Source organism: Hesperophylax consimilis, chromosome 21 (genome assembly GCF_061612785.1).
Source record: "Hesperophylax consimilis isolate HC1 chromosome 21, BYU_Hcon_1.0, whole genome shotgun sequence".
NCBI lineage: Eukaryota > Metazoa > Arthropoda > Insecta > Trichoptera > Limnephilidae > Hesperophylax > Hesperophylax consimilis.
This window is the reverse complement of record NC_142856.1, coordinates 28,626,465-28,642,494: the sequence shown is the minus strand read 5'-3', so window position 1 is coordinate 28,642,494 and position 16,030 is coordinate 28,626,465. Positions and strand designations below refer to the sequence as shown.

General features: G+C 33.2%; 1 protein-coding gene across 1 annotated transcript in view; it reads left to right on the top strand.

Annotated features, from left to right (window-relative positions):
* LOC149413825 (neuropeptides capa receptor-like) overlaps window positions 1-16,030 on the top strand; it is a 335,462-nt gene that overhangs the window by 283,724 nt on the left and 35,708 nt on the right. The window contains exon 5 of the mRNA XM_089644473.1: window positions 11,743-11,926. Coding sequence (XP_089500599.1) covers window positions 11,743-11,926 — 184 coding nt within the window. The remainder of the gene's footprint in view (window positions 1-11,742; window positions 11,927-16,030) is intronic.

Sequence of the window (16,030 nt, the reverse complement as noted above, 5' to 3'; positions counted from 1 at the left end):
CAAAACACTGCAAAAAAAATCAGCAGCTAAGATATAAATTTTAATTTGCACGGAAAATAAATGCGTTTAGGGTCGATAGTTTCTGAATAACACCGGGCTCAACCCTGACTTACTGTACCTATCTATCAAAATATATCTACAGGGTTTTCCAATTAGAGGTTTTATTTTGATATTCAAAGAAAAATGCCATTTTTTATATAAATGATCTAATGTTTATTTCATTATAAAGTAGAAGATATGGTGAAAAATAACATCAGTCAAATGACCACCACGACCACGCTTACAGGACCATATCTTTTTCATGAAATTTTCCATAACCAAATCGCAAAGTGGCTGCCTTATGTCCTCGATAGCCTCACGAATTCCATCTTTGAGGTCTTGAATCGACGCTGGGCTGTTGACGTAGACCTTCTCTTTCACGTGTCTTGAAAGGAAGAAGTCGCAAGGTGTTAAATCACAAGATCTCGGTGGCCAATTGTGATCACCTTTTCGAGAGATAACACGGTCCGGAAACTTTTCCCGTCAAAGATCAATGGTTTCGTTGCTTGTGTGGCACGTAGCGCCGTTTTGTTGAAAGTAAACGTTGTCCAGATCAATACCATCTAATTCTGGCCATAAAAAATCATTAATTCCTTAATTAATATTCAAAATAACACCTCTTATTGGAAAACCCTATATGAGCTGTTAACTGCAAAATGCTGCATGCGTAGACTAATAACGTACAAAACAAATCTGCTGCTAAGATACAAATTCTGATTTATACGAAAAATGAATGCGTATAGGGTCGATAGTTTCTCAATAATACAGTAGCTTTGAAAAAGTACGTTGAAATAAATGGCACCTAATAAAGAAGTAACAGTATTTGTGATGTCTTAAAGATATTTTTGGTAGTGTAAGATGGATTTTTTTGATAAGGTGGCTATATTTTTTATTTACGAAGAATAGTGTGTTAAGGAAAATCCGGTGCCTTTACGTATTTTTAGTGCGTTTTATCGTGGCAGTAAATCTTTGACAAAATGAACCCTGTTGGCTAATAAATTCCTATATCAACTGTCGAATTTGGTCAGTTTTCTTTGTGAACGGATAAAAATGGACGGAAATGGCTAAAACCTTATTTGAGATAGGACGAAGAACTATTCAAGAGCCTGAAGAAGATAACGATTTTGGGTTATTTGGGGGCTTTGTCGTCAGCTCTGGTCAAATGATTACATTTATACTTTGTTTTTAAATCGGGGAAGCTTAATTCGTGAACGAATTGAGAATTTATTACCCTTCTAAGATTTATTTAAAAACGACGGCGTATTTACAAATGAGACTATACTTTTCTGACCAAATTCAAAAAATATATTTTTTACATGTTTCCCTCTTAATTTTTGCACCTAATTTGTATTTTTAATTTGCGGGGGGGGGGGGTTATGGGTACCTCCACCCCGGGAACCATTCATTGGATAACCAACACCTTTGTCATAGGTTACCCCAAGTGGATTGCTATTTTTGGGGACTTAGCAGGTTGTCTAGTTGTTATCTAGGGAGATTTTTTTGCCTCTCCAGCAGAACTCTCTCAACCCATCGCCTTGCACCACAATGGGAAGGATGAATTCAAACCCCCATCACTCCTGTACACACTGACCCCAAAATAATACGCACCCCTCATACCTTTTTCCCTCTCAGATCTACCTCTCCTTCCTTTCCTTAAACAAATCCTCCACGCTGAATCCTCAAAGATGACACAGATGACACTCCTGTACGGAGCTAATGAAAACAAAATCATGTCCTCATTAAAAGTAAATCAATGATATGACATGATATTGTGATAAGAACTTATTTAATTAGAAATCTAATTTTTGTGTTCTTCAACTCAATTCTGTTCACCTATCAACGGGAGATATATAGTTTCTAAATTTATCCATTAAAAATGTTTTTTCACTAGTTCAAACACCTCCTCTCATACAAACTCTTCTGGTCTGATTCTTAACGTGGCCCGACTCAAGTATTTCATTCAACTTCTTTTATTATTATTCAAATTATTCTCCTTATACTCATTTCTCAGTTCATTTTCTCTACATGGTTAACCATCTAAGCGTCCATATCTTAATGATACACATTACGCTTATTCCTCTGTAACCTTTGCGAATCTCCACATTTAGTAGATCCTACCTCGCTTAATAAAACAAAACCTGTTTTGAGGTAGATGAAAATTGAAAAGAATTACAATTTTTTAAATATATTACTATCTTTGGAAAATACATTATTCAGAAAAGTGTATTGTATAGCTGAGGAGTTGTGTACATTTTAAGCCTCTCAACTTTCTTTGGTGTGTTCATTGAACACTAAACAAAGCATTACCATAATCAAACCATTGTTATGCGAGATAAAAAGGTTGTCTTGCAAAACATTATAATACCCATTACAATGAAACCTTCAGGTAGTGAACTACCTGAAGGTTTCACGGCGAATATAATACATAAATATTTGTGGGTGTGGCCTATCTCACGATGTCACTCGCAATACAATCAGATATATTCTTCACCGACTACTAATTATAATGTGTGAGTATGGCCTAGATTATATTCTTTAAAGGGGTTGACAGATTACGCTATAAGATCAAAGCGTTTTACATAACTCCATATTGCTCGCCATAAATCCCACACAGACCTATCACATGTGTTATACGCGTGGGCGTAGCGATATTTGAAAATTTTGCGAATTATACGTCAGAACAATAATGGACCGCCGCGGCGGTCGCCGTAATTACGGCGCGCCGTAATTACGTGGCTGTCATCTGTCAAAGCGACAGATCCCATACAGTGAAATGATATTCGGCGGCACTTCCCCAATTGATTTGACCCTTTCTTCTTAGAAATATTATAGCGTAGTGTGTCACCTCAACATGTAATACGTATATGCCACGCCCAAAGTATGCGCATATTATAGAGGCGCCCTTGAGGTGATTTCTCACGAAAACGGCGCTATATAAATTAGCCAAATATTAAATATTAATGTGTCCAAGGCTTAATCTGCTAACGGAAATAGATCAAAGGTGATATATTATCATTTATCTTTCCTCCTCTCTTGCCGTACCGTCCCCCCTCCCCACAGCATTGCACTTATTCTGTAATATACATATCGTGTGTAGCGTACAGTTTCCAACTTCCTCGTAACATATTTGTGCTGTACTGTTATTTTTTGTTAATTTTATTAATTCCATTTTAACAGGAAAATGATCAATTTGACCAGATATTAAATATATTGACAATATTTCATATCAGTAAGTTTTCTCCGTGTAAACGCATAATCTGTACTGTATAGGCTAACACATATTATTTACATTCAATATTGTATTGAGTTACACCTCAAATTGTTATATTTAATCAATAAAAACAATTTTAAAAAGTCTAAAACGAAAAATGTTAAATTTTATGGCATTATACCTAGCTCTCTCATTAAAAATTTAGGCGTATTAGATCTATCAAAAAAATTATATATAAAGATGTAAAAGTCGGTCATTTTGAATACATGTAGGATGACAAAAGATTTTTTAAATATTTATATTGAGGGATCAGTAGGATTTATAGGCCCTGTTAGAAGTTCTACCGAGCCGAACCCTCTGATATGAAAATATCTGGAGTCGGTGAATTATTTTCCCATTTGATCTCTGGTGAGTTGACGTGTTGTGCTTGTATTGTTTTGTATTTATTTTGCTTATATAATGCACTTACATAGTGTTGATTGACTAGATGATCATTTGTGGAAAAGTGTGTGGAAGGGTTAAGTTTTTCCTTTGGGGAAGATTTAACCCGGACAACAAAATCGGAAGTTTAAAAAAAAAAAAGATTCGCTTGTATCTTGGAATTGAACCCACCATGCCGTTGTTTAAATATTCAACAAGTTATTCCAATACAAACATGTTGAATTTTGATCCTAGACTTGTGATAGATGTCGCATATTATAAAATATAAATTGATATATTTATTAAAGATTCCATCTAGATTGCAAATTAAATTCGGGTAGAATTTTGCAATCACGTACAAAGATAGCAGCCAAAAACACCTTAAAAAATGAAAATTATGTTCGTAGTTCTTAGTTGAAGTATGATACAGTTAAATATGACCGAAAAAATAGGGTTCGATTAGTTTAGTGATATAATAAAGTAATAAATATAATAAATATCATGATTTATTCCTTCTGTGTACTCCCTGTGTGTAATAAAAGTTTATTATTATTATCATTATTTCAATTGATTTCAATATATAACGGAAAGGGTTAAAAACAGCAATTTTCAAAATCTTCAGAGCTCTGTCGGCACGGGTTAATGTTGACGTAGGAAGATAAAATTTTGTATTTAAGTAAGTCTGGGTAGTTCAAAAAGAAATAGTGGGTATGCATTTTGATATCAAAAAAAATTTTTTTTCAACCATATAAGGGACGCCCTAGTGTATATGTATTAAATTTTATTTTAAATAATATATAAAATTTATTAGTTAGGCGTTAGAACTTTTGTATATTGGGGTCGAAGAAAAATAACTTGATTTTCTCATTACATTTTATTGAGAATCACTACCTGGATTGTAGTAGTAATAACACCTAATCCAAAATACTTTCTATAGTATTTCTATGAATAAACTTTATGTAAAAAACTTAATTCGACAGTGATTCCATGAATATACTTATTCAATATATTTTATTCAACATTATTTCCATGAATATACGAATCCAATATACTTTATTCAACTGTATTTCCATTAACAAACTTTATTCAATAAACTAAATTCGACAGTATTTGCATGAATAGACTTATTCAATATATTTTATTCAACTGTATTTCCATGAATATACTTATCCAATGCACTTTATTCCTCAGTATTTCCATGAACTCACTGTTTGCAATATATTTTATTCGACAGTATTTCTATGAATATAATTTTTCCAATATACTTTATTTAACAGTATTCCCACGAATATACTTATACAATATACTTTATTCAATGGTATTTCCATGAATATACTTGATCCGATTTGTACAGCCAGAAACTAATTATAAAAAGCAGTTCAGGTGAAATCTTTAGGAGAATATGAGTTTTGGACATTAGGCAACCATATGCCAAAAACATACTAGCATAATATTTTCACAGAACTGTTTTTGACAATATCCAGACTGCTCGAGAACCAAAGATCATAACCTCTTACTTATCCCTTTTGATAAAATAATTTTTTTTAAATAAATTTTAAATATTTGCACAAAAACTATACAATGCTCTTTCACTGGCCATTAGACATAATTCAAATTACTTTAAATGTAAATCAGATAATAAATCTTGGTTCGTCAACCAAGACAGAGCTAATATTTATCAAAGATTTTATTAAAACCAATTTATAACTTTGCATTTAGAATGGCACGATTGTGATCGTTTATAACTTTAACTTAAACAATGCTTTTTTGTTATTTGTGTTTTTGTTATAAACTACTGTAAACTATTATATGTCATGTTTTAAACTGTGCCTGCTCTCAAAACAAAAGTTCCAAGTGAGACATGCACAACACGTCACCCATGTATTTAAAATATTAAACAAGAATAAATATAACAAATAATTATACGCAATAATTAGTCTCCCGAAATACCAATACAAATTGAAAATATCTCCCGTGTAAAAATTAATGCCGCCAACGGGAATTATTTATTTTTACTCGTGAGATATTTTCAATTTGTATTGGTATTTCGGGAGACTAATTATTTGGTATCCTTTATGGTAAGCATAAAACCTTGTCTTATAAAAATTAGTTTACCATTGAAAAATAATAAGAATAAATTCACTTTGTTCGACAGTATTTCCATGAATAATCTTTAATTTTATTATTTTATGTTACTTAAAAATTCGCGTTGATTCGTTCTGCTCATCTTAATGTACAAAAAAACGTCATAAACTCAAATTAAATACTTGGAATAAATAATTATATTTCATTTTTTTACTGGACACAATAAAAAACCCAAGTAGAAGTGATTTAAAGTACCTACTACCCCATTATTTTAATTCGGTTCAAAGTGATTTAAAAATGAGTTTGAAGCGACGCAACATTTTATCGACGTTCCTAAGAGCTTTTAGGGGATTTGAATTTCAGGGGGTTGTTTTTAGTACCTTATGTTAAATTTTAATATATGCAAAACCTTTCTTTTCCTGAAAGGCCGCGTAGATTATGACGGGAACTTGCGAAAATGATTAAAGCCTACTCTGAATATTTGCAGACCAATCAAAATCGCGATGTTTATATTTGTTAAGAAGTGAATAGAATATTTAAGAAAATTGGCGAATATTCTGCCGTGTAATAATGGGAGACAATTTTTTTTAGATTAGGTTTTGTACACTGTTAAGTAAGTAAGTCATTATTGGTAAAAACGAGTTTTTACTTGTATAAAGTAATAATTACTAAACGGTTTTACATGTGACTTGAACTCGTGTTATTCACGTAAATTATTTACTTATTGAAACGCTAAAATATAAGTTAAATACTTGAAAAACAGAAAAATTAATTAAAATGTATAATATTTGGTCATCATGAGGTAATATAATTTTAACTACGGTTTTTAAAATATATATATATATATTCAATTATTAATATTAAAGTTCGGAAAAAAACAATTAATTATAGACTTAATATTTTTTTAAATAAATTACCATAGTTCACGGTGGAATTAATATAGTTTATTGAAAATATTTTTTTATATTCCTCTAATTTCGCTATTTTTTTCTAATTTCTTGACGTCGAAACTCACTATTCTCGTGGTTTTGTTTTTCGTTGCTAATATTACCTAATAATTTATTGTGAAACGATTCCAATTATTAAGTCAGTTATTTTAATTTAAAATAATAATAATTAGTTACTTTAATTAATGTATTTCATTTCTGGTTTTGATAACCTTTCCAAGTTTTCATAAAAGCAAAGCAAAGCAATTTATTGATAAAATGGATTTTGAGGGGAGAATACACAAATGTATTGTGTTTTTAAAGTTTGCAGTAATGTTATATAATAAAACATGAACCCGTTAAAAACATTTTTTTTACAATAATACATCTATTTTTAAATTTCGACTTAGTTACGCCATCTCTTAGACCTTAAAATTATACTGTTAAAAAAGTGATAGCACTCCAATTTCCTGATAAAATATTAGTCATTCAGGATGGTGACCGGATAAATCATCAAAATGATAATTCATCACATCTTTAAAAAGTTATATAAAGTCGTGGAAAGTGATGAAACAAAAACTTTATTAACTGAGTTAACTAGGTTTTTTTTCATCGTTTCTAATTACTTTATATCACTTTTTAAAAGTGTGTTGAATTGTCACTGTGTTAAGTTATCATGGAACCGTCGGTTATTCAATAACAGGCTTCTCGGCTTCGTAATTAGAAAATCATATCCGTTTCGTAACACAAAAACACTGACGTTATTATATAACACACTAGTCCTAAGTGTACTTGAATCAAACTCGATCATCTGGGCTCCACATGAATTAACATTAACACTTTATGCATTGAAAGAGTCCATAAATTTTTTTTAAGGTTTTTATTCTCGCGGCTCTATGGACGTTACCCTTGGCTTTACCCATCGATTTATATATTAGGCATGACCAATTACCACTCCCTAGAGACACGTAGAGGTATTGTTTTGCTTAAATATTTTTTCCAACTAATAAACGGTCACTTATCTAATAATGAGATACTGGCCCAATTAAATTTTTTTGTACCAGAGTCTCACTCTCGAGGACGTCATCACAATCTTCTATTTATTTATTTATTTATTTTTCATGTTCTCCGTAAAACGGTTATTCACCAATACATTATGGAGAAGATTACAAATTAGACAAAAAGTATAGCAAAACACATAAAAAGGTCAGTTTCACTACTTTGTGACATACGTCAAAAGATAATTGTTAAACTGCCTGTAGGTTACGTTAAAAATGTCGATGGTCAATGCAGACTCGTTGAGCAGTTCAGTCGCTCTGTTGACTGGGGCGTTCTGATAGGCAGAAGTCCTCGCTTTTGGAGCATAAAAAAGGGTATGGGACCTTCCACGAGTATACTTGTCTGGGACATATAAGTTAATCTCTTTCAAAATAGATGGATTATGTATAGTTCCAGAGATTATCTTAAAAAAATGTTTTCCTAAAAATATTTTTCGGCGGGCTTCTAATGTATTAAGATCGAGCATTCCTGCTAAGAATAAGGATGGATACAGGAAAGGGTAGTACATATATTCCCTCATATATAGGTAACGCATGAATCTCTTTTGTACTTTTTCTATTTCGAGAATATGGTTTTGCTCAGAAGGGGCCCAAATAATGGAGCTATATTCCAAGATACTGCGAACAAGTGCTTCATACGTTCTTCGGATTGCGATTCCGTTGGTAAATGATCTTGAATTACGAAGAACAAATCCAAGCATTTTGTTGGCACGGGAGACAATATCAGATATATGGGATTTGAAAGAGAGATTTGCTTCAAAAATTACGCCAAGGTCTCGAATCTCATTTTTACGTGTTAATTCATGTTTATTAATGTGGTAGGGGAACAGGAATGTATCTTTGGACCTTGTAAATGTAACGACACTGCATTTCTGAATACTGAAGGGTAAGTTGTTCAGTTCCGACCATTTGACAAGAGAATCAAGATCGTTCTGCAGAAGAATGGAATCGATGTAACTTTTGATTGCTTTGAAAAGTTTTATATCGTCAGCAAAAAGGAGATATTTTGAGTGGTTTATAGTGTTGCCAATGTCATTGATGAATAAGAGAAAGAGAAGGGGTCCTAGATTCGATCCCTGGGGAATCCCGGAGTTAGTTTTGTATTCGTGAGAGATATGGTGTCCGTAACTGACATACTGACGACGATTGCGTAAGTAGCTAGCCATAAAAGCGAGGAAATTCTGAGAGAATCCGATGTCACTTAATTTTTTTAATAAAATATCATGGTCGACTTTATCAAATGCTTTCTCGAAGTCTGTATAAATCACATCAACAGGTACAAAATTTTCAAATGAATTATTAATATAGGTAATGAGATTCATAAGATTCGTTGAAGGTGACAGTGTGGGACGAAATCCGTGCTGATTTTCGGTGAGTGCGTGTTTTGTTTGGTTATATATCTGTGAATAAATTATGGTTTCTAAAAGTTTTGCGGGTGCTGACAACACAGCTACAGGTCTGTAATTATCTATTTCTGACTTTTTTCCTTTTTTATGTATAGGCGTTACTTTCGTTAGTTTCCACATTTCCGGAAAGATATTTTTGCGAAGTGATAGGTTAAAAATATGTTTTAGAGGTTGAACAAAATAACTTGCATATCTTTTGAGGATTATAGGTGGAATACAGTCTGGGCCGACGGAGTATTTAGGTTTTAGTTTATGGAAAGCTGTAATAATATCGTCATCGTTAATTTCATGAATTTGTACAGGTAAAGAGTTAAATGACAATGAAGCTATAGAGGATATGTCAAGTTTGGGGATATTGTCGCTAAATACTGATTGAAAATAGTGTGCGAAACCTGCGGCGATCTCAGACGATCCATCATATTTATTGTCTTTGTAGTCCATGTGGTTAAGTTTGTCACAGCCGCGGCGTTTATCGTTAGTGTAAGACCAAAATCGAGTTGGGTCTGTTATTATACTGTTCTCGGCCTCACGTGTAAAGTCAGTGTAGGCCTGACCAATTAACCGTTTGATTGATTTTCGCAAAGTTTTAAAGTTAGCTAAGGCATGTTCGGATTTTGTTTTTTTCCAAAGATAGTGCATTTTAGTTTTTTCTCGTATGAGGTGAATGATTTCCCCATTAAACCATTTCGGATATTGTCTAACATCTTTGAGCATACGTGTAGATCTTTTCTTAAAACAAATATTGAAAATATTATTGAGCTGTTCATAAAACATTTCGACAGCTAGATTTACGTCAAGGCAATCGTAATGATTCCAGTGATGTTGTTCTAAGGCATTCTTAAGTGTGTTATCTGAGCTTTCGTGGAAAATCCAACCCATGTTTATGTCTGGAGGCAATGTGTCTGTTTGTATATGTGATTGAGTTGTGTAATCGAATGTGAATGAAAGTGAAGGGTGATGAATATCCTCTCTGACTAATGGGGAGTTAAGGCGGCAGATAACAGCATTTTTAGAATTTACATTACTTAATACTAGGTCTAACATGTGTGCATTTATGTTATAAACAGTGTTGAATTGTGTTAAATTATAAAAAGAACAAAAGTAATCGAAAACGTCAATTGGGTTTTTCCCTGAGGGAAAGTTAAAATCACCGAAAATAATAATATTTTTTGATTGTAACTTTACACTTTCACTTATAGTTTTGTCGTAAAATAATTGATACTGTTCAGATGTTGTATTTGGAGGAAAATATACAACACATATATAAATGATGACATTTCTATGCGATACTTTCACCCACAAGTCTTCACCTTGGGTTTCTATGCAGTCCATTCTTTCCGCGTGTGAGTGGCTGTCAGCTCGGAGGGCTAGGAGAGTCCCTCCTCCGCGACTGCCTCTATCCTTCCTGTAGACGTGGTATAGGTTTTCGAATAGCTCCGACGAAAAGGTGCTTGAAGTTAGCCAAGTTTCAGTAAGAGCAATCAGAAGTGGTTTCTGGCACATTACGTTTGTCATGAAGTCGATAATTTTATTATTCAGACTTCGAACGTTCTGGTATACTCCACTAATGTCTATCTTTTTCGGACGTCGTATCGACCGTCCTAGTTTGGGGTCGTGGTCTCCGAAATGACCATTCGTTGAAGGCCACGTTTTCAGGCCAGATCGTGGGGTCCAGGAAAAAGTGGAAGTAATTTTCCGGTATGCCTATTTTGAAGGCAGCATAACGTTCATGCCTCGTAACCAGTTTTTCGACAGTGTAAATTAAATCCGGCTTCTTCTTTTTTAAGAATGAAGATATATTTTCTTCTGTGGTATTCGGGTGAAACATGAATACATGCAGATGTAGGTTTTTGGGAATAGTGACCAAGCTGTCGTCGATAGACCCTGTCCCTTTACAGATTGGCCGAGATCGTCGTCTACCGTTGACGAGGGCATCGCTATACGATGTTATTGGCTGGGTTGGCAGCTTGGGCAGAACAGGCTGTATTGTACTCTGTGGTTGTGGAGGAGAAGACGCCGCTGCAGCAGATGTGGAATAGTAAATATATAGTAAAGCAAGCCGCACTAATTTATTTATGAACTCACCTGTGGGGAGAGCTACGTGCTTTTTGAATGCGGTAGATAAAAAATTTGATTTATTTTTTGTGTCCTATAGAGCATTTGCGAGATATTTGGCATTGCATATACACTGCATTAATGGTACAATTATAACGTCTTAGGCTTTATTACCTGTAATTGTTATAAATAAATGTACAAATTATATATAAATAAATATATTTTAAAAAAATGGTTCCCGGGGCGGCGGTACCTAAAACCGCCTCTAAAATTGACAAAAACATGTATGTATTATGTATTATTTGATAAATAAAATTAGGTATATTATCTCACGTGATGTTAGCTGATTTCAGAGACATTGATATAATACATTGTCATCGACAACGAGTCTATCTGCTGAGTTTCAACTCGATCGGATATCGGAAAGTGGGTTAATTTCCACATTCAAGCTTTACATCCATTAATTTATAAAAAAAAATGAATTTTAAATAGATGTAGGTATTTAAAAAGGTCTAATCATTTTCTTATCCGTTTCATTCCAGCCGCAGTAGTCGTTGCTTTCTTTCTGTGCTGGGCCCCCTTCCACGCCCAGCGGCTGATCTACATCTACGGACAGAACTGGACGCACTTCAAGGACATCAACGAATGGATGTTCTCCGTGACTGGTTGGCTGTACTATGTCTCCAGTACAGTCAACCCAATACTCTACAATGTCATGAGCAACAGGTAATGTCAACAAAATTTGTTTATATTTAGCTAACTAAGTTACTAACGATCCATTTGCTGTTTCTTCGGAGAGGTACAAAAGGAGGATAGACCGCACAACTCTGTCTTGGCACACAATCCTTGTTTCATTCATACTAATGCATCTTTTAAAAAATTATATATCTTTCTGTTAATCTGACTTTAGACATCATCCGAGTCAAGTAATTTATTTTATTTCAGCTGAACGGGGCGGTGAGTTTAATACTATGTCTACCATATAAAAGCATATATCTAAATAAATTATATGACAACAAACTTAAAATAAAATGGTAAACATATTTACGTATTTAGTCCTCGAGGGAAATTCTTCATCTATGGTGTATACTCACATCTCATATATACTCACATTCTTTTCTCAAGTCACACTCGCAATGTTCAAACCATCTAAGCGTCCCCTTCTAAATATTATTCAATACACTTAAATACATAGAATAATAAATATACAACTTCGAACGGAAACAAACGGTTCATTTAGCCCAATAGATCAGCGCTCCATCTCACCTACACTCGCCTGACATTGTAGATCTCCATCCCATTTCAATTTCGTAAACATAGTTCTGTATTAGAAAATTAAACCTCGTGCTTAAATCAGGCTTGCATTCTTGCCAAATCTCCACAATTGTAACACGATCCCTAGTAGTTTTTCCACTCACGTGCAAAGGATATTATTTCTTCATCATTCGGTCAACTTTCATCCTTTACCTTCCATTGCCATTTCGCCATTTTGAGTTCATTTTGCATGGGTTTTTTGCTTTGGCGAAAATTGCAAAAATCGGCTCTTGTGGAGTGGAATTATTTCCAAATTTTCAACTCTAATTTATTTTTGTTTTATTCGTTAAATATTTATCTCATTGCGATCTCAAATTATTCATATTTTTGTCAAAATTCTGATAAATTTTGCACAGCGATACCATACAATACTATTTTGAAGTAATTAAATTATATTTGGAATATTTTAAGGCTGTTTTGTTGCCAAACGTGTAGTTTGAATTCGTTTCTCATTTCTGTCCTTTAAATGAAACATGCTTTTCCACAATAAACATCATTGAATATTCGAATATTATTGTGTTTGAAATTTTTTCATGTCATATTTTTCGTGCGCTCCAGTAAAATTGATTAAATTAGCCTTTCGCCGAAGGAAAAGTGGAATAGAATCGACTGGAATATGCTGAAATTCGAAGGCAGTTTTCAATCAAGGGTAGGGTATGCTTATCTTATTATTTGTCAGAAATGTATTCTGATCAACAGAGCAAAATAATATAAGGCAAAATATTTTAGGAATAAATATTACTTTCAAGACCAAGTTAAGAATGTGCAAGTTAATATTCAAGAACATTCTATTGCGTATTATGTGTTACAAATAGCAAAAATATGTTTATCATCAATGTAATGATGTGATGTACGAGTAAAAATTCAATTATTTTCATTTGCGCTTTTTTCTTGTTCAGTGATTTTTTTTTTAACATTTCCGTTAATGTAAGGATTATATAATTTTTCGAAATAATCGTTCCCATATATTCACAAATATCAAAAAGGGATTTGTCATCCTTATTTTTAAATGTTCGTTTCCATGTATTCGAAAATAACAAAAATTATATGTCATCATGAATTGTTTAATTGGTCGTTCCGATATATTCAAGGATATCAAAAAGTGATGTGTCATTTGTTTAAATGGTCGTTGCGATATATTCAAGGATATCAAAAAGTGATGTGCCATTTGTTTAAATGGTCGTTGCGATATATTCAAGGATATCAAAAAGTGACGTGCCATTTGTGTAAATGGTCGTTGTGATACATTCAAGGTTATCAAAAAGTGACGTGTAACAATGATTTTTTTTATAATCCACCATTGTTTGATTAAGAGGCGGATTTTTTTTGTTGTAGATTATCTTTGAATACCAATTTAAAGTAATAAATCATTCGCGAATTAAGTGTTTTATCACACCGATTGAACATTGTGGATACAAATTCTAAGTAAATAATATCACTTATCAAATTTATTAATTATTCAAACATTCCATTAATCACTTCGTTACAAAGATTTCGTTTCAGTACTTTAAATTATCATTTTAATACGACGTCTGTCATGTAACTGTCAAACAAAATAAAAATGATTTATTAATCAAACTTAATAAAACATACTTCAGAATTTTAACTTTTGAGTGACTACTTCATTTCTGCTATGCCGTTATAGAAGGAGAAATTTTGAAAAATCATTATGATTTTTTAACTACCGATGCAGATCATAAATGATATGTACAGAAACAAATAAACTGTAGTCATCGAAATCTTGTCGTTATTTCGTCTGTTCAAGAATCCAGAATAAAAGCATAAACGTCATGTATTAATTAATTTGAGTAATGTCAAACTGAAAGCTGACAAAGTGTCTCTAGTGCTTCTGTTTGTAACAAAGTGACAACTCCCACACTGAAAAGTCTAAGCTCCGAAAATATTGCTTTCTTGTGAACGAAACTTTCAACAAACACTTCAGATCTTTCCACAACGGGTTTATCTTCCCTCCCCCCTTAGCTTCGCTATTACCAATGTCTTTCTCGGGCGCCTACGACATCTTCACCATTTACTACTGTATACCACAATGTCACTGTTAAATAAATACATTACATTGCCTTTAATTCGACACCGTATCTCATTACGGTGCAGATATATTGCGTTAAGTATTCATCGGGTGTCTCCGACTTATTCTACCATAAACATCTCTCGTCACTCTTGGCACTAATAACAAGAAACTTTGAAATTTTCTGCGATATCGGTCGTCTACTTTTCGAGTTTTGCGAACACAGACATAGGTAGGCTGAATTTTTATTTATTAAGATTATAAACCAGTTAGAATTTAACTCAACCATTTGGAATTCATTTAATAATACAGGGTTTTCCAGTAAGAGGTGTTATTTTAATATTAAAAGATCAATAGTTTCGTTGCTTGTGTGGCACGCAGCGCCGTCTTGTTGAAAGTAAACGTTGTCCAGATCAATACCATCCAATTCCGGCCATATAAAAATCATTAATCATCTCTCTATAGCGCAATCCATTCACCGTAACTGTTGCTCCAGCCTCATTTTTGAAAAAGTAAGGTCCAATGACTCCGCCTGACCATAAACCGTACCAAAAAGTCACACGTTGAGGATAGAGAGGCTTTTCAACAATAACTCTTAAAATTTAAAAAAAAAGACTAAGTTGTTTGGCGGTCCGCCCTCTGCCTACCCCTGCGGGGAAACGGCGTGGTGGTTAGTTAGTTCAAAATAATTACAATTTACAAAAACATCGTTTTCTAAAAACAACAAGTAAGTTATTACGAAAATAGAATAAAGTGGAGCACGGAAAAAAATTGCATTGGCACACGACGAGTTAACGATTCAGTAAAGTTTTTTTTTTTCAAATGTAAAATCATCATGCTTATTAATTAAGTAGGTAGGTATTTAAATACCCACTTACAAATTTTATGATTGGGAGAAAATTTTTATTTTGATTTATTCGTTCATTCGCTCAACATACCAAACCATCTGGGCGATCCCTATATTAATCTTACTCACTATATCACACCTACATTATTTGAGGATATCCACTTTTCTCACACGATTATATATGATTTATTATCATGTCACTTAAACAACTCTGTTCTAAAACAATACTACTTTACATACATAAATACAAAACACAATAAATAACTACTAACATATATTCCAAGCAACCACATGCACAATATTTGGCCAAATAAGGTTCCTATACTATGGTACTAATCTCTACAGCAAAATCCCACTCTCATTCAAAACTCGCAACAATACACACTGAAACCGAAACCACTCAACTGAACAAAAAAAAAACACTTTGTAATGCAATAATAATAATAATATAGGACAATTTGTATAGCGCCGCTTTTGTAAGATATCACCTTAGGGGTACTTGTTGATGAAGGTATTGTAAAAAAATAAATATTACAAAAATAAAGTGAATTTAAGTTAGGTAAAATGAAGAACAGGAACAGGTGACAAGAAGATAGAAGATGGAGACTCTGCAGCAAGAATCCTAGGTGGTGAAGAAACTGGA